The sequence below is a fragment of the Physeter macrocephalus genome, chromosome 2 (assembly GCF_002837175.3).
Source record: "Physeter macrocephalus isolate SW-GA chromosome 2, ASM283717v5, whole genome shotgun sequence".
NCBI lineage: Eukaryota > Metazoa > Chordata > Mammalia > Artiodactyla > Physeteridae > Physeter > Physeter macrocephalus.
Genome location: NC_041215.1, coordinates 65,522,765 through 65,548,575, shown reverse-complemented (window position 1 = coordinate 65,548,575; position 25,811 = coordinate 65,522,765). Strand labels below are relative to the sequence as shown.

The window sequence follows — 25,811 nt, the reverse complement described above, 5'->3', positions numbered from 1 at the left end:
CTACTCTAAGAATATTTGGTGATAGTTAATCTAAAGTAAGTATAGACTTTTGTGTAATACTTTGGTGGATTTTATGAAAATGTGATAATGGGAAATTTTTACTCTTTAAATAGTATTTTATATTGATACCTGTAAAATACAATAAAATATAATATAAATAATATATTTTATTAAAAATTTAAAATATAAGGATTTCATCATGGGTTCATAATTTTTTCATTTGTTTAAACTTAATTTATTATTACATTTTAAATGTAAAAATAGGCCCTTTAAAAAAAATTACCCTGATTTTTCTACTCATGCTCAATATGTGACATAAAATAGTATCACTTTTATTCTTTATATCTGTCTTCTATAAATGGCTTGTGTTATTAATCTTATTTACACTTTATTCTTCTTGCACCCTGAGGTAAATCTGTGTCTCTTAAAGAATATTTATGTCTTTGAAATTTACGTACAGTTGCTGTGAAAAGAAATGTAATCTCCTAATTATGCCCAGAGCAAACACCTAAGAGACCCAGTAGAATCATAAAATACAGGAAACATAGGCATCTTTGCAACATGGCCTCTTAAAAATGGCCTGTTTAGGGCTTCCCTGGTCGCGCAGTGATTGAGAGTCCGCCTGCCAATGCAGGGGACACGGGTTCGTGCCCCGGTCCGGGAAGATCCCGCATGCCGCGGAGCGGCTGGGCCCGTGAGCTATGGCCGCTGAGCCTGTGCGTCCGGGTCCGGGAAGACCCCGCATGCCGCGGAGCGGCTGGGCCCGTGAGCTATGGCCGCTGAGCCTGTGCGTCCGGAGCCTGTGCTCCGCAACGAGAGAGGCCACAGCAGTGAGAGGCCCGCGTACCGCCAAAAAAAAAAAAAAAAAAAAAAAAAAAAGGCCTGTTTGGCAATTTGATAAGTTGTAAAACTTTATAATAACAGATCCAGATCCTCCTACCACACTCATTGCTTAGTTTTTAAACTTCTATGATTCTAAAATAGAATAAATTCATTTCATACCTTTGTTATTTTGCTATAGAGTTCTGGAAATACTTTCAGTTATGCTTTTAGAGTCCCTAAAATAATCCTTGTATGCACTTTAAATTTTCACCCTATGTATCTTAGGCTATTTAGTGTAATCTAAATTTAACACTTTTGCTATTGAAAGGTGTTGCAACTTTGACGAAATTTAAATGACTTCTTAATTAGGATATTAGTACTATTTTGATACAGAAAATTTTATTACTATAATTAAGATAAAAAGATATTTTATTGTAAATGACATATATACCAAGAATCCACATTTATTTCATAAATTTCTACATCTAGAAAACTGGGTAAGGATGGGGCAAGTTGGGAATGAAGGCCCCCCCCAAAATTGGAAGGAGGCATTCTAATTTGCTTGTAATTGTTTATAGTCAATCTAAAATATAGTTAAGAGCTATATTTCATAGTCATTTGTAGACACTGTAAGTTATTGCCCTGAAATTTAAACAATGTGGCATTTGTAGATTTAATCATTCAGCAAATTAATCAATGCTTAAATAATTTTTATATACTATGGCACACTGTATATGTCCATTAGAGACATATGATAACTATTATAGTTGGAAAGAAGAACAATATTTAGACCAGTGGGAGAGGAAAATTGCACCGATACAGGCTTGAGTTGTCAGAGACAAAGATAATATTAAAAACTCTCCTGAGGGTTTCTGGCAAATTATTCTGCTGGGAATTGAATAGGTCCATAAAGAGGTGAATAAGTTGGTTCCTCTGATCTATAGAAGTTCACATTACAGTGCGAGAGATCAACTTTAAACAAATAATTGTCACTCAGTGCAATAAATGCTGTAATAAGTTATATGGAAGCTCAAAAAAGGGACATATTAAAACTCCTGAACTAGCTGTGGGAAAAATTAAAACACAGGCTTTATTTTTGTGTAAAGGAGGAAGGGCTATGCATTCCAGTCAGAGGGGATGACAGGTACATAAATACAATGTTGCAACTAAACAGGACCTCTGGGGTCCTGGGAGGAAGGTGCAAATAGGGGGTTAGTCAATTTTAACCTTGTGCATATACCTCTCTTGGCTTTGCTGCTTCTCCTCCTCTTCTTCCCCCTCCTCCCCTCCCTCTCCTCCCCCTCCTCCCCTTCCTCCTCCTCCCCCTCCCCCTCCTTCCCTTCCTCCCCCCCTCCTCCTCATGGTCATTATCATTATAATCCAAGCAGTGCCTCAAGCTGGTTACACTGTTTGCTTAACACAGTTGTATCACAAAATGTGCCTAGAGTTTGGGAGATTCACGGAGAATCATGAGATACGGAGACCAGAACTTGTGTGGGGCTAGATTGTGACTGTCTTTATATGCCATTTTAAATATTAGTTGATTGTTGAGGGGCTCCTAGAAGCTCTGGTTCTTTGAGAGTCATTTTGACCGAAACCACAGGATTTGTATTAGTCCTATACAATTCAGTAGAAGTCACTAAATAAATTAGTGAATAAATGCATTAAATTTAGAGACTCCATGTTTCCCTTAAAGTATCCCATTGAGGGAGTAGATGCTTGTCTTTAACTAATAAAGGTCCTATGAATTTCTAAGATTTCTTGCAAACCTCCATTTTATCCTAAGATATAGATGTCACTTTTACATTCTATTCCATATTATGACCATGCTTTTTTAATTAGAAAAATACTGCATATCACTAGGTAAAAATGATATCCAAGAATATAAGACAGCACTACCTCATGGCATTAAATGCACTCTAACTCATTGTCTACCTATCACTGAAGGGTGTACATACCCTCATATTGCCACTAATGTGAAGTTGGCACAGTGAAAAGAGCATTAGTGTCACACAGGTCCTTTCTCTCTTTTTCAAAAGAAAAGAAATAACCATTTTCAACAGTTCTTAGTGAATAGCAGAGAAGTCTCAATTATTTATGATTACTATTAAAACATCATTAAGAACTCTGGGTTAGTCCTATATAGTAGAAAAATTTACACCAGCTACTTTGACATTTATGAGACATTTAATATGTTTTTTCTGTTTCTGATTGTAATTCATTATTCTGGTAAGTGACCAAGAAGTTTGGCTTCTCTTCTTTGGAAAAGTACTTAGAGCAACATCTCATGTGTTTAAAGATTGAAAATCCGGTTCTGGAAAACAAAATTGTTCTACCAATGATAATTTGATTTGAAAATCTATACTGCATTGTAGGAATGTTACATGTTAATTGTGTATATTTTATGTCATTAGAGCCTCAGAACCTGCTTTTAGTTTATAATTGATAAGATGAATTTTAGAACTTTTTTGGTGTCAATAATATAGCTTTTTTATCATTTTCCTCCCAAATGTCTGCGTGAATCAGTAACCCAGAAATTTAGAGGCAGTGTAAAAATGAGCAGTTATTTGAGCATATCGTATAAAAAAGTCCTCATGATGACCCGACCTCTGGCTCTGTATCACGATATTCAACAACTACTCAACACGCAACCTACACTCCAGTCATGAAACTACTAGCAATTTCTCACACACATCGTGCTTTCTCAGCTCTTGGCTGGGAATGTATTACTTCTCCACTCCTCTCTGTCTCCCCCTTGGCATGCCCTGCCACAGCAGTCAGCGTGCTGTCTTACCAGTGATAATTGAAATGGAGATGGTTAAGATATGGGCAAAAGTGCTAATATACTAGAGGAAGCAATAGTGCTAGGTTAAAATTATAGGTAAGAGCTATAATTAGGTAAGACGATTAAGAGAAATTAGTAATAGGAAGGAGGCAGAGGTTTTTATTTAGGATTTGTATGCAAGATGGGAATAATGACCTTCCTAACTGGAGTACACCAATATAAGGAGGTAAGGAAACAATAGATGCTTATCAGGAATAGCAAATAGTTTGACTAAATTTACATAGACTATAACAGTGGGAGATAAGGTTGGAAAAGAAGAGAGTTCTGAATTCAAAAGTAAGGATTTGGACTTTATTTTGGCAAAAATAAAGAAAATTGAAAGACATATGTGGTAATAGTTTAGAATTGCCTGTTGATTCTACCATTATTTCTCCTCTAATAAATAAGAGTTGTATTTTATTGGATTGTGGGCAGAGGACAATGAGATATAACCTCACACCTGTCAAAATGCCTATTATCAAAAAGACAAGAAGTAACAAGTGTTGGCAAAGATGTGGAGAAAAGGGGATGTTTGTCCACTGTTGGTGGGAATGTAAACTTGTGCAGCCACTATAGATAACAATATGGAGGTTTCTCAAAAACTTAAAAATAGAACTACCATATGATTCAGCAATCCCACTCCTAGGTATTTATCCAACGAAAATGGAAACACGAACTCGAAAAGATACATGCACCCCCATGTTCACTGCAGCACTATTTACAATCGCCAAGACATGGAAGCAACCTACATATTCATCAATAGATTAATAGATAAAGAAGATGATATATATATGTATATATACAATGGAATATTACTCAGCCATAAAAAAGCATGAAATCTTACCATTTGCGACAGCATGGATGGACCTGGAGGGTATTGTCTTAAGTGAAATAAGTCAGACAAAGACACACCATATGATTTCACTTATACGTAGAACCTAGAAAGCAAAACAAACATAAAACAGAAACAAACTCGTAGATACAGAGAACAAACTAACGGTTGCCAGAGGGGAGAGGGATTGTGGGGAATGGATGAAATAGGTGAAGGAATTAAGATGTCCAGTTATAAAATAAATAAGTCATGGGGATGTAATGTACAGCATAAGGAATATAGTTATTAATATTTTAATAACTTTGTATGGTGACATGGTAACTAGACTTGATTATGGTGATCTTTTCAGAATGTATAAAAATATCGGATCACTATGTTGTACACCTAAAACCAATACAATATTGTAAGTCAGTTATACTTCAGTTTAAAAAGAGAATTGTATTTGATGTATGATGATAAAGTAATGATACCAGTATTATTATAGAAAGTCACTTCTTCCAAAAGAATGCCATACTCTATAACAGGGAAACAGGATGATTATTTCCATATTGTTGCCATTACCTAAAATAATTTTAAAGCTTTTGGAATTGCCTTCAAAACTCATTTTACATTATTTTAAATGTTGTTTAGAGTGGTAAATAATATTTTTATTTCATCATAGGTGCACATCTTAAGACTAGCTAATTCACTTTGAAAGAACTGCTTTTGCAGATTCAAACATATTGCTTCCATTTTCATGCTGTAAATATTTTCTTGCCTCCTTGAGCTACACAAAAATTTTTGTTAATACTAGTTAACTTTGTTTTTAATGAATATTTACTTGCCCATGTGCATTTTATATACCTGCTTTTATTAATAAGTATTTTATTCTCATAACCTGGGAAAGGATTGAATAAATTTTGAATAATGAAATAATCTGGGTTGAAACTAATATTGATATTTTGTATGTGTATGTATATATACATACAGTCATAAGATTATTTTGAAACTCAAAAGGTGAAAATGCTGAAAAGCAAAATACGTCATTGTTTCTATGTAATTCCAAGTCTCTTCCTAAACATCCTAAGAGAATTTTGTTCATGGAAATAACACTTTGATTACTTTTTAAATTTTAACTGGAGGTTTTTTAAACACGTATAATGATTAAAGAGAATATGTGGACATGGTTTTCTTTTTAAGGAAAAAGAACGGTTAAAGCAAGAAAAACGCGATGAGAAAAGATTAAATAAAGAACGTAAACTAGAGCAACGAAGATTAGAATTAGAAATGGCAAAGGAACTAAAGAAGCCTAATGAAGACATGTGCTTAGCAGACCAAAAGGTAATTTATCATGTAAACCATTTCATTAATAAATTTAATTTTTTCTGTTTTCTCACCTGATTCCTTTGCCAGAGCTGCCATTATGAAACCCTTGTGTTTTTAGCTGGAGCAGTGGATTTCCAAGTGTAGGTCAATCTGTCTCTCCAGGATGGCCACGAGTAAACCTTTCTAGAGCCCTGTGCTGATAATGGCAGTTCTTAATATACAAATGGAGTACTGCAGACCTTTTTAATTTAAGTAGAAATACTGCAGAAATCTATAAAAATGAATTATAGACACAGATAGGATTTCTGTGTTTCATTTGGTCCTTCCCAGGCATTTAGTTACAGAAAGATCTAACTCCTCCCCCATGCCTCCATGGATATTTAAATAAATTAGGATTTATAATCTGTAACCTCCTTCAATGCTTTAGTGATGGTAGCTAACTATTGAGTATGTTTAGTACATGCCAGGCCCTATGCTAAGTGCTTTAAGTGAATTTTCTCATTTAATCCTCACCGCAATCCTATAGGACTGGTATTTATGCCCATTTACAGATGAGAAAACTTGAGACACAGAGAGGTTAAGGAACTTGCTCAAGATTATACAGCTCATAAGTGGCAACTTGGATGCAGTCCCCAGTTTTTTAAACTCCAGAGCCCATACTGTTTATGATCCTGAAAGCCAAGAAATGTGTCCAAGCAAAGTACCTCATGTGTGTTTTCTCTTCCATCATGCTTCACAGATTTATAATGTTGCTAAAATACAGAAAAGTAGCAACTTGGAAAGAGCAAAATCACCGTGATAACTGGCATGATTTCACATACTTATGAATAGAAATCAATTATGTTTGGCTATAGTTAAGATAGTATTCCTAGAAAATTATACAGTAATGCATATCATATCTATAATACTGTCTCGGTAATAGAATATTATACTTGGTCAATAGCATCTATATTTACTTACATGCCATATGATATACAGATAGTGCTTGTCTCTTGATTATGCAAGCTCTTTTCTAAAGTGCTTAAAGCAAACTTTTAGTACCCAAGTGGAAAATTTAATGATACTAATATTCTATTTATTTACTTAGCATAAATGCTTCTAAATGAAAATGAAAGTATACATTCTAGTTTTAGTCAATTGGATGTTTAAAATTTCCTAAGCACAGAATGGGTATAGTGGTTAGTCAACACATTTAATAAGCTCCTGGTGAGCAATTTTTTTAATCCTAAGTGAGCTTTATTTTCTTGCTAATCCTAAATGATCTTTTTTTAATCCTAAATTGTCCTAAGTGATCTTTTATTTTCATTTAAATCCATATGTACTATATCAAATATTTGTAAGTCCATTTTAAGCCTTACTTTTGTTAGCTTTGTTATATAAATTTTTAGAATCATATGGAAATGTGTATGTCTGATCTGATTCAGGAAAAAAGAAAACTCAGAATTAACTGGTTTTCATATGTAACAAAAGATTTGTATGATATCAGCAATTGTCCATAGTTCTGTGTTTCCACACACTATTAGTAGAAAAAGTCTTTGGTTAGTTATTTCAGCAAGCGCAGAGTGGAGGAAACATTTTTGAACGAGGACAAATTTAGATAAATAGAAATATTTACAAGCCACATTTTTCTCAATCAGAATTGAAAGTACTATTATTGAATCCCATTCATGGTCAAAAATGTTTTTAATTTAGGTTACTTATTTATTTAACTTTTAAAATGTCCATAACAACTGATAATACAATTTAGTCATTAAAATGTTAATATGTGAGCATATTTGAGAAATAGCAAGAGAGCTCTCTAATTTTAACACTGAAATTCAGTGTTTTGCTATATATGGGAAACCTAAAGACTGATAGTTGCAGTATTACTGGGTTCTTGATAGGGTCGTGGGTTCTGGTCATGTGGACCTAGTAATCTGCAGTCATTAGCCAAAGATGGTACTCTCTCCAACGATACAGCACACAGATGCACACTGTTAACTTCTGAGCTCCCAAAAAAGTGTGTTGGGCTTCCCTGGTGGCGCAGTGGTTGCGCGTCCGCCTGCCGATGCAGGGGAACCGGGTTCGCGCCCCGGTCTGGGAAGATCCCACATGCCGCGGAGCGGCTGGGCCCGTGAGCCATGGCCGCTGGGCCTGCGCGTCCGGACCCTGTGCCCCGCAACGGGAGAGGCTACAGCAGAGGGAGGCCCGCATACCACAAAAAAAAAAAAAAAAAAAAAAGTGTGAATTATAAATCAGTCTACATCAGTAGAAGAAACTATTGCACGTGCCTTACTAAGTATGTCCATGTTAAAGTACTTTTGAGATGTTTATTATGTTATCTGATTTTTGGTCCAGTTGTATAACCTGTGTTTTATCAATACCTAAGTTAAAATTAGTGTTCTCTTTTGCAGAGATCTAAGTTCATGTTGAGTTCAACCAAAATTTATTAGTGGTTACTTGTGTTCAGGATTCTATGCTTAGTACCATGGGGTTATAGAAATGCTCCCAGGGAATTTACAATCCAGAGGGAAAACCACTGGTATAATGCAAGAGAAAAATAGCAACCTACTTTACTTCAGGAGATATAAAATCATGGCTTTTTGAATTACTTTTTCTCTCTTTTCTTTTATTTTCAGCCTTTGCCAGAGTTGCCTCGTATTCCAGGACTTGTTCTCTCTGGAAGTACATTTTCAGACTGTCTCATGGTGGTGCAGTTCTTACAAAACTTTGGTAAAGTTTTGGGCTTCGATGTGAATATTGATGTTCCAAACCTGAGTGTTCTTCAAGAGGGATTGCTAAATATAGGGGACAGCATGGGTGAAGTACAAGACTTGCTTGTGAGGCTCCTCTCAGCTGCTGTATGTGATCCAGGTCTAATTACAGGATACAAGGTAAAAAAAAAACAAAATATAATTTTTTTAATTTGTACTATCAGTGCATTGATAGCGGCTTTAGTGTATTAGCAGAAGATTGTATAGACAGATCCAATTTTTTCTACATAACTTCTTACAAAGTTAAAGGTAGATTGGTACAATTGGTGCAAACTTAGAAAAACCTGGTTCATAAAGCCTAAGGAATGTAAATCGTTACCAAATTACTTTTTTCCCCCTAGCTTTTGGCAAAAAGCAATCTGATTTAAGGAAATACCTAAGTGATATTCAGCAAAACAGAGAATGCTTAATTCATAAAGCAATTAACTTATGTGTGCCTTCTGAAATTATACTGTGTTCTCTCTGAAACACTATGAATAACCGAGGCTAATCAAGGCCCCTACAGACCAGCATGTTAAGATACTGTACTGCTAAGTGGATACTCAATAAGTCAAATTTATCTTAATTCCAATTAAGATACACATTTCAGTCAGCTTTGCTCTAGCTAATGTAGAGAGAATCTTCCAGATGCACCTGTTACTTTTTTTTCCATCTCCCTATTCATTCAGCATACTAGGCAATAAAATCCGTGACACCATAGAGCAAGAAAACACATTGATAGTACTTTTCAACCTCTCCCCCACTACTACTGGTAGAGCCTGGAAAAGCTTGGGATAGTGTCTGTAGTCAAAGAGGTATGGTGAGACCATTTTTAGCCACAAGTTTACATACTCTTCTCCCCACCGAACTTTTTAACCAAGGGTTTGAAGAAGGAATAGAAAAATTACAAGTACTTGAAAACTTGTCTATCATCTGTTGACTAAATGACGTTGAACGTCATGTTTTATCGCCACTTCATCAAAACTGTGAATAAAGCCCTTGTCAGTAATACCTAAATCATATAATACCAATATTTAAAAGTCTTATTGTTTATATCTTATGAGTCGTTGTGGTCAATACTGATAAAAATGCCAACCTTTTATAGGCCAAAACAGCTCTTGGAGAACATTTGCTGAATGTTGGTGTGAATCGAGACAATGTTTCCGAGATTTTGCAGATTTTTATGGAAGCACACTGTGGACAAACTGAGCTCACTGAAAGCCTGAAGACCAAAGCTTTTCAGGCTCACACTCCAGCACAGAAAGCCTCAGTTCTGGCTTTCCTGATCAATGAACTGGCGTGCAGCAAGAGTGTGGTGAGGTAAGCATATGCCCAGACATTTCTGGTGATTCTTTTCTGTTTTGAATTTGTCTGGTCACAAAGTAATACAAATTGCTTATAGAAAATTTTGAAGTTACAGACTACCACAACGAAAAAGATTAAAATTACACTAATCTCACCATTCAGAGATGACTACTGCTAATAACGTTTCAATGTATTTCTTTGCAGTCTATTAGAAAAGAAATTTTGAATCAAACTGTGTATAGTCTTTGTAACCCGTTTTGTTTATTTGGTAATTTTGTTATTTATTTGTATACTGAAGTGTAAACAGTTTTTTCTTGCTATGGCTCCAGAATCCAGCACTGTTGCAAAAACCTAGAATTTTTCTTTTATCTTTTGATGATAAATGACTACCTGATTTTCCTTAGTAGCTGCCATTTGTAGAATTATCTACCTACTTTTTATCATGTGCTGATACAATCTTAATATTATTTATTTATTGTGTATTAATTTGCACTTAAAAAAAAAGTACTTAATCTCATTTCAGAGTCAAAGTTAAGTCCTCCACTATAGTATTTGAAGATTTGGTGAACAAATTCCATGTTCATCTTGTTCTTACTATTCATTATTTTACAGATTTTAATTATGTTACTTCTATTCCTTTACCTTTCTAGGAGAATAATCAATCCAAACATTTCAGAGCCATGCATTTCTACCATTGCTGGGCATCTTTAAGTTTTCTATACATCTCTTAGCTATGTATTAATATAATTTTTCATTTGTTTTTGCTCTTCGTTGGCAGTCATCATTTGTGCTTACCCCAAAACTGCATCATTTTGCTTCCCAAATTAATGTATTGCATAGTGGATTAATATATGTCTTCTAATAAACTTTTGCATTGGCAGTGAAATCGACAAGAATATTGATTACATGTCAAATTTGAGGAGAGATAAATGGGTGGTAGAAGGTAAACTCCGCAAGTAAGTCATGTTTTATTAAAACTAATATACTGTTTTCCTTTTTTGCAAGTTTCTGAGTAAAACATACAAATTGCAAAGGTAGAATTTAAACTTTATTTTGTCTAAGAATTAGAAAAGGTAAAGCTTAATTAAGGTGAGATATGAAACTAATAAAACTCAGTGCCAGAATTTTCAGTAGACAAAAGATAATGAGATTCACTGAGCTCATATGCTTCAAACTTAGAAGAAAGTCAATTTATCTTTTTTCTCTCAAAGAAGTCAAGCAGTTGCATATTCTAAGATTGTTGTTGCTATCAGGTTATTTTTGTCATAAATAGAATCTGTTTGGAACTACTACTTTTTTCCTTAATTGCTTTCTAATTAAAATTTGCTTTTACAGAGAGCCTAACATATCCAAATGTATTCAGCATTAAAACTTAATTAGCTTCCTGCTAGGAAATATAATGCTGAAATTATTCAACTTCTGTGTTAAGAGGATAGTTTCTTTGCAGTAACTTGAATTGAAATTTATTCAGTCAGATAGTATAGGATCAGGTCTTATCACTTGGCCATTCCTGAGTTAATCTTCTCAGTTTTCTGGTTTTCTAAAAAATGTATTCTAATTCCAAAGAGATAGCCAGAATAATTCTTGAATGTTAATATATTTTGTAATTTCTGGGAACATATTTCTTAAGTTTCCTTCATGCTAATTTTTATTGTCATTCATTTATTGATTACTGTGAGAGAAATACCATAAGGTATTTTTGCTTATAACTCATAGTATGCTCTTCAAAAAGTATAAGAAGAAGGCTTTTCTTCCATATCATCATTTTTTCATACTTAAAGGCTCAGAATCATTCATGCTAAGAAAACAGGCAAAAGAGACACTTCAGGTTGCATTGATCTTGGAGAAGAACAGCATCCATTGGGCACACCCACTCCAGGACGCAAACGAAGAAGGAAGGGAGGAGATAGTGATGATGATGATGATGATGATGATGATAGTGATGACCAAGCTGATGAAGATGATGAGGATGAAGAAGATAAAGAAGACAAAAAAGGAAAGAAGACTGAGATCTGTGAAGATGAGGTAATCAAATTTAGGTTGATTTTAATACTTAACTAATATTACATAACATATTGAAAATAACACAGAATTTGAAGTCAAATAGATTTGGGTTTGAATTTCGTTGTGACACGTGACTCAGTTTCTTCATCTGAAACTGAATATTATAATATTCACCTCAAAGTTTTTTGTGATGCTTAGGTAAATATTGAGTAGAATGCAATGCCTTCTATACATAGAGGGCATTTACATTGAATAAAAGAAGTTAAATTTTTCTGTTTATATAATGAGAGTTCTCCAGAGAACTATTCAGATTCTTAATTTTAGGTATCCTCTTTCATTCTATCTATTTAACATGCTATCTTACATTTATTTTGTACAATACTTCATGCCTTAAAAGTGTTGTCAGGTTTAATGAAACTGATGTATTTCTCAAAGCCCAGTTTATTAAGTGCCTAGCTCTAGGCTTTTTTTCTTTTCTTTTTTTTTTTTTTTTTTTAGCTCTAGGCATTTTTGATCAAAGTCCCCTCTCAATTTACAGTCTCACTGAGGAAGATTTACAGTAAGAAAATATAATGTGTTAAGTGTTAACTGCTTTGATAGCGGTATTTACAATGTACTAGACAGGTACGAAGGAAGGACATTGAACCTTTCTGAGGAATAAATTTTCACAAAGGCTTTCTGGACTCATTAGCTGAGGCTACAAGTTGGGCTAAATGTTAACCTAGAGAAGAATCCAGAAATCCACGGAAAAATCTTCCAAGCAGAGAGAATAGCATGAGCAAAGGCACAGAAGCCTTGAAACCACAATGTGCTTTAAGGGACTTACAGGTGCTCTAGTGTTACTAGACAGCTTCACATGCCCCAACTGTGAACTCGGATTTTATAGTTTTGTGGTAATAGGAAGCCACTGAAGGTTTATAAGTGAGGGAATGACATGGTCAGACTTGATTTTTTCATTGGCTCACTATGGCAGCTCTGTGGAAGATAGAAATAGATTTGAATAGAGCAAGATCTATTAGAGGTAGGGTAGAGGTAGGAAGATCAGTCAGGAGATATTGCAGTAGTTTAGGTGAATTGTGAGGGGTCTGAAACTGGACTAAAGGAAGGAAAGGATTCGATAAATATTTAGGAGGAAAAATGAGTAGTATTTGAAGATGGACTGTGTAGGTTGATGGAGGGAGAGGTAGGATTGATTCCAGCTATCTGGCTTGGGGACTGCTTGCTCTGCTATTGTTGCCATTAACTGAGACAGAGAAATCAGAAGGAGCAGCGGAAACAGATGACAGGGGAGGAGGGGAATATGGAACAGATAACTGAAGACGGAAATGATGGTAGGTTTATCTTGGACATGTTGAGTTTGAGGTGCCTGTTCAGAAGCTCAGCAGTCAGCTGGATTTAAGAATATAAAGTCTGGAGAAGAGTTCAGTCTTGAAAGTGTAGATCTGGAAGTTATTAGCACATAGACAATAGTTTAATGAGTTGGATAAGTTTGCACAGGGGGATTGGTTTATTAATTAGAGTAGTGAACTGAGGTTGGAACCCCAGGGAATGTCAGTATTTAAGAAGAGCCCAGGGGCTTCCCTGGTGGTGCAGTGGTTGAGAGTCCGCCTGCCGATGCAGGGCACACGGGTTCGTGCCCCGGTCCGGGAAGATCCCACGTGCCGCGGAGCGGCTGGGCCCGTGAGCCGTGGCCACTGAGCCTGCGCGTCCGGAGCCAGTGCTCCACAACGGGAGAGGCCACAACAGTGAGAGGCCCGCGTACCGCAAAAAAAAAAAAAAAAAAAGAAGAAGAGCCCACAAGGCTTCTTGTTGAAAAAGGAACAAAGAGGTAGAAAATTTCTGTAGTGGGTCAGGGATTTCCAATACCAAGACCACCTCCAGAGTCAGAGTGATTCACTAGGATGACTCACAGAACTCAGCATCTAGTCATACCATGACTATGAGTTATTACAGCAAAAGGAAACAAAGCAAAACCAGCAAAGAGAAAAGGCATATGGGCCAAAGTCCAGAGGAAACCAGGCCCAGCTTTCAAGAGTCTTTTCCCAGTGGAGTCACACAGGATGGGCCTAATTCTCCTAGCAGTGAATTGCGACAATCTGTGAAATGCTGTGTTCTAAGGAAGCCCATTAGAAACGCTGTGCCCAGAGTTTTTTATTCAGGGCTGGCCACATAGGCACCCTCTGTATAGCATGTGCCAAAATTCCAGATTCCCAAAAGAAAAGTAGGTGTTCAGTATAAACCACATTGTTAGCACAGTTTAGGTCCAGTGAGGTATTCTTATCAGTTAGGGTGCGGGAACCCCCCCAAAATTCAAGTTCCCAGACACTAGCCAAGGGCCAACTTTGTAAGCCGACCTTTCGAGGGCCTACAATGCTAACTCTCTTCTACACATGTCATAATAATAAAAATCAAGAAACTTGAACATTTTTAAAAGGAGGGAGTGATAAACAATGTTAAGGGAGCAGGAGCCTAGTGTGATGAGGACTGAAAGTGTTCGTTGCATTTGGCAACACAGAGGTCATTGGTAACCAATGCCAGCACTGTTTCATTGGAAGGGTGAGAGCACAAGCCAGGCTATGATTGATTGAAAACAATAGAAAGTGAGAAAGTAAACTTAACTGTTTCAAGCATTATGCCTCAAAAGAAAGGGTAGTTCCTAGAGGTGGACAAAGACCAAGGATTTTTCAGATGCAGAAGGTTTGAGATGATTTTTGGCTGAAAGGAAAGAGCGAATTAAATAAGAGAGGGGCACTGAAGATTAGAGAGATGAAGAGAATAATTAATGGTATAAGGTCCCTAAAAATATTGGAGGGGATTCAATTAAGGTAAAGAGAGGGGCTAGCTTTGAAGAGCAGGCTGAAGGGAAGAAGGCAAGGTCACAGAGGGGTGTGTGTGTGTGTGTGTGTGTGTGTGTGTGTGTGTGTGTGTGTAAGGAAAGCTACCATAAGCCATGGAAATGGACATATATAAAAGGGAGATAAAGGTTGATGTTTACCTTTTACCAGAAAAGAATGCTAGAAATATTGATAGGGTTGCAGAATGGCATTCAAAAAACAATATACAGCCAACTAGTCCTTCTTCCCTTGATGCCAGGAGTATTTAGCCAAGGAAGTCTAGAAAGAACTCTTTTCCTTTCTTGTATCAACTCAGTACTGCTGGAGAAATAAAGAAAGAAGACTTAGAGAGATGAATTATTGATGGAAAGTGTGAAAATAATATCTAATCAAGACCAATGACAAATTACTGAATCAAATTTTTTACTAAATCTGGATAATAATATAATTTATAAGATCATATGCTATACAATTTCTCATAAGTAAAAATAGCATAAATACAAAATGTTTTCATAAATTCCACCCCCCATGTTATATTTTAAACCAGAATGATAACAATCGTTAGAGTGAGCTTTACTTCTTTTAAGAGTACAAGGCTGAAAAGGAGACTACATTGAGATTCCTTGCAGAAATTACTTCATAATGTTGTATTTCTGAAACCACTTGATCAAATACTTTCATGCTGTGACAAATAATGTGAAGGGTATATAATTTGAGTATCAGAATTGTAATTACCCAAAGATACTATTTATAACCAATCTGCTTCATTTGGCAAGTAGAGCTGTTTCCATAGCAGGAATTAAATTTTTCTGACTAATACTAATCACCTTTTTATAGAATTAGCATCCCTTTTCAGCACTTAATATTATAAATTGTTTTAAGGTGTTAACTCTCATAAGTTTGACAGCCTTGTGTTGGGACTTCAGTATCTTCTACTGGGTTGTCATCCCACTAAATTGGAATTTATTTACAGAAATTATGTTTCACCTGGACTTTTTCACATGGAGAATTAACAAACTGCATTTTTTTTTTCTTTAAGGGAGATAAAGACTATTAAAAATCAGTACTAATGATTTAAACATCATTTTTAATATTTTAAGACCGAATGTATCATTTAAAGTAGTCATTTTTATTTTTTATGAATGTTGAATTACAGAGTTAATTAGAGTGATCAAAATCCTGGCAAATGTGTATCTTGTTATTAATGTGAGAAAACAGTTTAAAAATATTTGAAAATAATGAATATTTTAGGACCTAAGAAACCAAATTAGCATTTCCTTTAAATTATTTGAGAGTTTTTCTTTATCATGAAGAAGTGGTAACCACTTATCAATTTCCTAATAAAATTAAAGGTTAACTATTGAATTAACCTTATTGATAAGATTATCCTCTGAAGGGCTTCTCTGGTGGCGCAGTGGTTGAGAGTCCGCCTGCCGATGCAGGGGACGCGGGTTCGTGCCCCGTGTTAGCTTTCACACAGTTATATGGTTTGGATTATTCTAATCTTGTGTTTTTTCCTCTCACTATATAGCCAAATGTCTTTACCTTCCTCTTTGGAAAGTACCAAAAAGAGGTTCAAATTGGGAAAAAACAAACTGCAGTATCAAATCACTGACCCACAAATCTACTCTTCATACTTCCTTATGTGAAACTAAGAATAAATATAAAATAGAAAAAACAAAGTATGAAGATGTATTAGATAAATGTTGAACATTCTTTGATTCATTAGATAACTGATAAGAAACATTCTAGGGCTTCCCTCGTGGCGCAGTGGTTGGGAGTCCGCCTGCTGAAGCAGGGGACGCGGGTTCGTGCCCCGGGGCGGGAAGATCCCACACGCCGCGGAGCGGCTGGGCCCGTGAGCCATGGCCGCTGAGCCTGCGCGTCCGGAGCCTGTGCCCCGCAACGGGAGAGGCCACAGCAGGGAGAGGCCCGCGTACCGCAAAAAAAAAAAAAAAAAAAAAAAAAAAAAAGATTATCCTCTGAAAATAGGTCTGGCCTCTTGATTAAAGTATAGGTAGAGTGTCAGTAGTTATACTCCTTAAAGGACTAATTGCAGGAGCCTTTCCATTGAGACTCGTGCGAACCCTTTCAGTTAGAAGATACTGCCCTGAGACTAAGTCACAGCCCTCTGTCTCAGGGGTGATTCCCTCTTTTCTTCACTCTAATTCCTTCAACACATGGACTCTTTCCCTAATACTTAGGTTTGTGTTGAAATCTATGTGAGCTTTAACCTCAGAAGTTGCTGTGGAGGAGGTTTATGTGGACAATTAAACTTTTATATGTAGTGACACATACAACAGCCTTGTCTTCTGATTGGGAAACCATGGGGAACCATGGCAGGGATAGATTCTGCGTTCTTAGCTTTGTAGTTATTGCCTTTCTCTCTGGCCTTTCAAATTCCTTCATATCTCTTAAATTATAAGGACTATTAGCCAAAGCTCCTTTAAATAAAACTTTGGTAGATATTTTACTTCTTTTTCATCATAAGAAAAGTCTTAGAACTGGTAGTTAGCTAATTTGGCTGATACATAGCTACTTTGATGTCTCATTTCAAATATTTGTTGATTGAGTTGATTTTTATGTAAGCCAGTTATCAAACATCCTGCTGGTCAGACGATCACTATACAATCATATAGCTATTAAATATCTATTTAATTGAAGAGTCAAGGTTTAAGGGTCATTGAGCCTGTTCTCTTTTAAATAGAAATGATGTATATATGGAATCTTAAAAAAAAAAAATGGTTCTGAAGAACCTAGGGGCAGGACAGGAAAAAAGACGCAGTCATAGAGAATGGACTTGAGGACACGGGGAGGGAGAAGGGTAAGCTGGGACGAAGTGAGAGAGTAGCATTGACATATATACACTACCAAATGTAAAATAGATAGCTAGTGGGAAGCAGCTCATAGCACAGGGAGATCAGCTCGGTGCTTTGTGACCACCTAGAGGGGTGGGATAGGGAGGGTGGGAGGGAGGGAGATGCAAGAGGGAGGAGATATGGGGATATATGTATATGTATAGCTGATTCACTTTGTTATACAGCAGAAACTAACACAACATTGTAAAGCAATTATACCCCAATAAAGATGTTTAAATAAATAAATAGAAATGATGTTATTATTACCACAAATAATATGCCTAAATGCCTTTGTAAATTGGTCCCCTAAATTTGGGTAAAGAGTAGATAGAGAATGGTAAGACTATTGAAGTTTTCCTTTCACTTCCTTCTGTTGACGAGATAACTATTATACTGGTTTAGAAATATCTGTTCGTGAGAGTGGTTGGTGGCAGTGTGGCTTTTTAAAAAAGCTTATAGAAAGTGAACATCAAAAACAATTGCTTATGTTTTTTTAAACCTGAGATGTACCTACATTTTCTAATTAAAGGACAACTTTCAGACAGAAGGAAAGTAACCTTATTTATACATTATGTATCAGGAACTCTGCTAGTTGCTTTCAGATCTGTTCTTATTTAGTCCTCACAAAAATCCCATGTTACAGATAATGTTACCACAAGATAATGTTATCACCAATTTACAGATTAGGAAACGGTTTTAGAGGAGTTAAATAATTTGCCTATATGAAATCGTGTAGCTGAGGTCCAAAGAAGCACATATACTTTATATTATGTCGTGCTTTCACTCTAAAACATACACTTTGGGTGTAGCTTTCCTATATTCATTTTGTAGAATGAAAAATTTTATATAATCACAAGATTTCTATTTATGAAATCAGTACTCTATATAGTAGGGATTATTTTTCTTCTAAAAACTCAATGTGTTCAAAATATAACTTACCCTTTTTTGCTCTAAAATGACTCTTTCAGTTAATGATACCAATATTTTTGCAGTCTCCCAGATTTAAACCCTTAATATCATAATTTACTCTTTCCTTCATCTCCCTCACCCATTTCTGCCTCGTATCCGTGAGCTGCCAGGACTTAACTTATCTCTTATATCCATTTCCTTTTCTCCTTTTCTATTTCTTTTGTCCTAGTACGACCCACATCCTCTTTTCCTCTTGAATCATTGCAACAATTGGCTAACTAGATTTGCCAACTGTAGTCCTTTCCCTGCTCCAGGCCATCTTACAACTATTACCGTACTAATCTTTGTAAAGCATAGTTCTGATATTTGATCTCCCTCAAAGGATCATATTATTGTCCATTGCCAAGCACTTACAGCTCTAGATAATTTAGCCCTAAACTCATCTGTGCCTCATCTCCCCACCTTACCTCTTCAGGTCAAACTCTTTCTGAAATGCCTTTTCCTCTTTTATCTGATCAATCAAATCCTAACAATTCTTCAGTAGCTAATTAAAACATAACTTCTTCCATATAGCCTCTCTTGGTATAGGTTCCCACTAGAAGTAATCTCACCCTTCCCTGAGCTCCATGACTCTTAATCTCTACCTCTCTTGAGGTCCTTATAGCGTTCTGCTGTTTGGCAGTTTTTATTTATTAGTGTAATGTTTTATGTGTCTCCCTACCAGATTAACGCTTTATCGAAAGCAAGAACTGATATTGATATTTTCATTTCCATGGTGCCTATCCTAGTACTTTGTATATAGGAGGCTTTCATTAAATACTTGGTGATAGACTGAATAAATAAATCTTAAAAACAGGTAAATGATACTGTATTTTGTTATGTATAGGATGAAGGTGACCAAGCAGCAAGTGTTGAAGAGCTAGAAAAACAGATTGAAAAACTGAGTAAAGTAAGCACTTTTCAGATTACAGTTTATATCTTTTTTTTTTTTTGCAGCATTTCAAAAATCCACCTTGTATGGGATTAGTTTTTCTGGTTGCTAAATAAAAACAAGCTTTTTGTAACTAATTAAAATGAGCTTTAGAAACTTTCTCACAATTAAACCTTAAAAGTTTAATGCCAAGGTTAAAAACCTGCCTCTTAAGACATGGTACTAAATTTCGCCAGGGCCTCTATTCTTCAGCTCTTCTTTTAAGTATAAAATACCAATAAATGCATGGTTTTATTTCTTGGAATTAATTACTTTAAAAATTCAGTCGAATTTTATGATAATAGTGTCGGCAGCTCATGTTTTATTTTATATTAGTATAATTATGGATTTTATTTGCACTGGATTTGTAAACTATAAATGTTTATGAACTTCTCATTAAAAATTGAATTTCAGTAGGATTATTGAAGTTTTAGATGAATTTTTTGTTTTAAAAAAATGAGTTTTTAAAAGTATTATGAAATTGATATTATGAGATACCTGTATACTATAGCCATGTTAGATTCATCACAAATTTATCCCAAAATTTAGTCATATGTTACCTAGGTTTACAACATGAGTATAAAAATAGGCAAATAGAGGTCTGATCGATTACATATATGAGTATTATTTGTTACATATTGTAATCAATAGAATTAAGCCAATTTGCTTTGGCTTAATGAAATACCTGGTCACACTGTTTATTATTAAGTATAAGACATGCTTTACTATACTATAATTGATAAAATAAACTTATCTCTTTAATCCATGGCAGCAAAAATATTCCATTTACCCTCAAAGTAATTTCTATATTTATAAGTGTAACTAAAATTGAAGTCAGGCTTGTAATATTTAACTCTTTTGTTATCTTTTCCCAGTGGTGAAATTTATCTGCTCTAAAGGCATAATAAGTGTAAAGTCGCTTATGTATTAATTTTTAAAGCACTTAACATCCATAGCTTAATTATATGCATCATTTTTTAACAGCAACAGAGTCAGTACAGAAGGAAGCTCTTTGACGCTTCTCACTCTTTACGTTCGATGATGTTTGGCCAGGATCGTTACAGACGCCGGTACTGGATTCTTCCCCAATGTGGGGGGATTTTTGTAGAAGGCATGGAGAGTGGTGAAGGTAGGAACTATTAATCTGTTACAAATATAAGGAACCATATTTTTTAAAACCCTGTTACTCCTTCAATATATTTTGTGCTTCCAGTATCAAATCTGCTTTATGGGTAAACATCGTAAAACCTTGATTCCCATTCCTTTTGAACTCATAATGCCCCTTGCTCTGATAAATATTCCTTCTCTCTCCATGATTTTTCTTCTGCCACTCTTTCTGACATCAAACGTGAACTATTCTTTTTCTTTAGCAGACAAAGGTCTTCACCTGTATTATCCTTTATAACTACTCCTCCATTTCTCTTCCTTCCCATTTTCAAGTTTTCCAACATGTGGTTTTATTCTTTAACCTTCCCAACAAGCATCCATCCCAACAGTATCCCTGCAGGTAACTTGCTTCAATCTAAGACCCTTATTATAATCCTCATTTATCTGGAAATCTTGTTCATGTTTGAAATTTGTGATCACCTCCTCCTCCATTAAACTTCTTCCTTTCTTCAGTTCTGTATTACCACACAATTCTACAGTCTACCTTTGGACTATTTTTTCGCTGGCTCCATTCCTGTTACATTAACTAGCACATAATATAATGCATATACGTGCTCAATAAACCATCTGAATTGAACTTTTTAGAACTCTGTACCTGGACATTTCCAAATGTTTAAATCGATGGGGCCAAAAGTGTTATGTCAGTGCTTACAGGTTTCAGGGTATAGCTATTTCCCCATGGTGGTATATGGAGGCAAAAACTGCTTGCAAAACATTTTTTTTTTTTGAATACCGACTATATGCCAGGCATTTCTAGGTACTGCAGGAAGCTGAAAGATATAAAAAACATAGTCCTTGCCATGTAGAAATTTAACAGTCTATTGGAGAGAGGGGATTGATTAATCACATAGACATCTAGAACAGAAATCATATAAAGTAGTTGTTTTTAAATTGATGTAGATGTTGATTTAATAGGATAGTGTGATGGGTTCTTTTTTTAACTGTTTGCTTAAAATATTTAAAAATAAAAGTATGTGGCTTAATGAAATACCTGGTCACACTGTTTATTATTAAGTATAAGACATGCTTTACTATACTATAATTGATAAAATAAACTTATCTCTTTAATCCATGGCAGCAAAAATATTCCATTTACCCTCAAAGTAATTTCTATATTTATAAGTGTAACTAAAATTGAAGTCAGGCTTGTAATATTTAACTCTTTTGTTATCTTTTCCCAGTGGTGAAATTTATCTGCTCTAAAGGCATAATAAGTGTAAAGTCGCTTATGTATTAATTTTTAAAGCACTTAACATCCATAGCTTAATTATATGCATCATTTTTTAACAGCAACAGAGTCAGTACAGAAGGAAGCTCTTTGACGCTTCTCACTCTTTACGTTCGATGATGTTTGGCCAGGATCGTTACAGACGCCGGTACTGGATTCTTCCCCAATGTGGGGGGATTTTTGTAGAAGGCATGGAGAGTGGTGAAGGTAGGAACTATTAATCTGTTACAAATATAAGGAACCATATTTTTTAAAACCCTGTTACTCCTTCAATATATTTTGTGCTTCCAGTATCAAATCTGCTTTATGGGTAAACATCGTAAAACCTTGATTCCCATTCCTTTTGAACTCATAATGCCCCTTGCTCTGATAAATATTCCTTCTCTCTCCATGATTTTTCTTCTGCCACTCTTTCTGACATCAAACGTGAACTATTCTTTTTCTTTAGCAGACAAAGGTCTTCACCTGTATTATCCTTTATAACTACTCCTCCATTTCTCTTCCTTCCCATTTTCAAGTTTTCCAACATGTGGTTTTATTCTTTAACCTTCCCAACAAGCATCCATCCCAACAGTATCCCTGCAGGTAACTTGCTTCAATCTAAGACCCTTATTATAATCCTCATTTATCTGGAAATCTTGTTCATGTTTGAAATTTGTGATCACCTCCTCCTCCATTAAACTTCTTCCTTTCTTCAGTTCTGTATTACCACACAATTCTACAGTCTACCTTTGGACTATTTTTTCGCTGGCTCCATTCCTGTTACATTAACTAGCACATAATATAATGCATATACGTGCTCAATAAACCATCTGAATTGAACTTTTTAGAACTCTGTACCTGGACATTTCCAAATGTTTAAATCGATGGGGCCAAAAGTGTTATGTCAGTGCTTACAGGTTTCAGGGTATAGCTATTTCCCCATGGTGGTATATGGAGGCAAAAACTGCTTGCAAAACATTTTTTTTTTTTGAATACCGACTATATGCCAGGCATTTCTAGGTACTGCAGGAAGCTGAAAGATATAAAAAACATAGTCCTTGCCATGTAGAAATTTAACAGTCTATTGGAGAGAGGGGATTGATTAATCACATAGACATCTAGAACAGAAATCATATAAAGTAGTTGTTTTTAAATTGATGTAGATGTTGATTTAATAGGATAGTGTGATGGGTTCTTTTTTTAACTGTTTGCTTAAAATATTTAAAAATAAAAGTATGGGCTTCCCTGGTGGCGCAGTGGTTGAGAGTCCGCCTGCCGATGCGGGGACACGGGTCCGTGCCCCGGTCTGGGAAGATCCCTACATGCCGCGGAGCAGCTGGGCCCGTGAGCCATGGCCACTGAGCCTGCACGTCCGGAGCCTGTGCTCCGCAAAAGGAGAGGCCACAACAATGAGAGGCCCGCAAAAAAAAAAAAAAAAAAAAAAGTATTTTTAAGCATGGAAAATATATTAATTAATTAAAATAATAAATTAAAAATAAATAAGTGGGACTAATGATATTAAAAAGCTTCTCTACAGCAAAGGAAACCTTCAACAAAATGAAAAGGCAACCTATTGAATGGGGACAAATATTTGCTAATTATATATCTGATAAGGGACTAATATCCAAAATATATAAAGAACTTATACAACTCAATAGCAAAAAAAAAAAAAAAATCTGATTTAAAAATGGACAAAAGATCTGAAAAGACATTTTCCCAAAGAAGATACACAGAAGGTACATGAAAAGATACTCAACATCATTAATCATTAGGGAAATGCAAATCAAAATCACAGTGAGATATCACCTCTCACATGTCAGAATGGCTGTTATCAAAAAGATGAGAAATAACAAGTGCTGGTGAGGGAGGATGTAGAGAAAAGGGAACCCCTGTGCACTGTTGGTGGAAATATAAATTGGTGCAGCCACAATGGAAAATAATATGGAGGTTCCTCAAAAAATTAAAACTAGAACTACCATATGATCCCTAGAAATCGAATTTAAAATGACAAAGCTGTGAGTCACTTGAGGGTGCAGAGCCTTGGTAAAGCTAAAAAGCAAGTAAAGAAATGTCCCGGTGAGTAGCTTTGCCTTAGCTGTATTAAGAATCACCTGAGAAGCTTAAAAAAAAAAAAGTGAGCGCTACCCCAGAACAATTAAATATCCCTCAATTTGATTAAGGGTCACGTCATTCTTAGTCACCTGGGCATGTAAACTTGAAGTTATCTAGGACATAAACTTTTCCTTCAAAATATCTGAAGTCAGTCTCTTTGCAACACTAGTGAAATCAGGTCTTTTTCAATATATATCTGAATTATTACTGCTGTCCTCAGCTTCTCTCTGTGCAATCCCCTCCTTCCATTGCATTCTGGCATTGTATCATGTCTCTACTCCAAAACCTCAAATGACTCCCTATTGCCTATAAGATGTTGAAATAAATCTGTATGTAACCTGGCATTCAAGGCCCTCTATAAATCTGACCTCAAAAGATCTTTAGGTGGTTCTCCAGTATGAATGTACATAGACCAGTCTATTTACTGTTGCTCAACACATGTGTATTCCTCCCCCTGTAACTTCACTGTGCTTTGCCAAATTCTGTTCAATGTAATGCTAATTTGCCTTTTCTTCAGACATCTAAATTTTGCCGGTCTTTCTTGATCCAGCTCAAATCCTAGCCCTTTTGAAACTCTTCTCTAGCTTATTTAAGTGGAACCAATTTTTACTGTCTGTGAGTTCCTAGAAAACCAAATAATTATACCATTATCTTGGCACATTGATACACATACTATTTATTTATTTTACTTAAATTTTATAATCCTTGTATGTACAACTTTTTATTTTCCATAATGTTAAGCATAGTACCTTATATACCTAGGCACACTAAAAATGCTTTAATTAAGAAAGTAAGTAAATAAATAATTAAACGTCTATAAGGTTTATAAGAATAGCTTATAGGAGACTTTCTTTTTTTAAATGTTAGGCCTCTCCAGTTAGATAGCATTAATTGAATTTGTAGTTGTTAGAACTCAGTTTCCATTCAGGGCCTACCACTTAACCTCTCTAGATTCTGATTTTCCTCTCTACAATAGAATTTTAATAGGCTCTGTATAAATTCTTTGGTTGTTATAAGGATCATGTCACATAATGAATCTAAAAGAGCTACAAGATGATATTTAACTATTAATTGTACCTTATACTATTATTTGGGTTCATTGCACAGTACATGGGAAAGGTAGGAATAATTTTTTACTTAAAGTTTATTTTCTCATAAAATTTTTATTAATTCGGTGATTTGCATCTGCTGTATTATTCTAAGTGCTATGGAAGTCATAAAATAAATAACAGATGTAGATTCCTTTTCTTTAATCGTGTTTACTATGCACCTATACTGTGCCTTGTACTGAGTACTGTGGAAATACAAAAGAATCAATTAACCTATCTCTATCCACAAAAAGCTCACAGTCTGATTGGAAAGATATAGCATATATGAAGACAAAGAACAAAAGCATGTAAATATGTAATATTATAGGCAAGTACTATCATCTGAGAGGCAAGGCTGATAAGGATGAATAAGTACCAGCTGTTAGAAACTACCATGAAATAAGTGAGTAATGAAAGTTAATACAGTGTTACCAATATGCTTTTTTTTTTTTTTTGTCTGTGTTGGGTCCTCCTTGCTGCTCATGGGCTTTCTCTAGTTGCGGCAAGCAGAGGGCTAGTCTTCGTTGTGATGCGCGGGCTTCTCATTGGGTGGCTTCTCTTGTTGTGGAGCACGGGCTCTTGGCGCATGGGTTTCAGTAGTTGCAGCACGCCAGCTTAGTAGTTGTGGCACACGGGCTCTAGAGCGCAGGCTCAGTAGTTGTGGCGCACGGGCTTAGTTGCTCCGCAGCATGTGGGATCTTCCTGGACCAGGGCTCAAACCCGTGTCCCCTGCATCGGCAGGCAGATTCTTAACCACTGCTCCACCAGGGAACTCAACAATATGCATTTTTATATTCTGCTCATTTATCACTTTTTAAAAGTTCTATAAAAGCACAGTC

At 35.6% G+C, this 25,811-nt stretch overlaps 1 protein-coding gene across 1 annotated transcript in view; it reads left to right on the top strand.

Annotated features, from left to right (window-relative positions):
* BAZ2B (bromodomain adjacent to zinc finger domain 2B) overlaps positions 1-25,811 on the top strand; it is a 306,538-nt gene that overhangs the window by 241,534 nt on the left and 39,193 nt on the right. Inside the window, exons 21-27 of the mRNA XM_055088045.1 lie at positions 5,658-5,798; positions 8,402-8,656; positions 9,621-9,835; positions 10,702-10,776; positions 11,602-11,845; positions 19,312-19,374; positions 20,380-20,524. Coding sequence (XP_054944020.1) covers positions 5,658-5,798; positions 8,402-8,656; positions 9,621-9,835; positions 10,702-10,776; positions 11,602-11,845; positions 19,312-19,374; positions 20,380-20,524 — 1,138 coding nt within the window. The remainder of the gene's footprint in view (positions 1-5,657; positions 5,799-8,401; positions 8,657-9,620; positions 9,836-10,701; positions 10,777-11,601; positions 11,846-19,311; positions 19,375-20,379; positions 20,525-25,811) is intronic.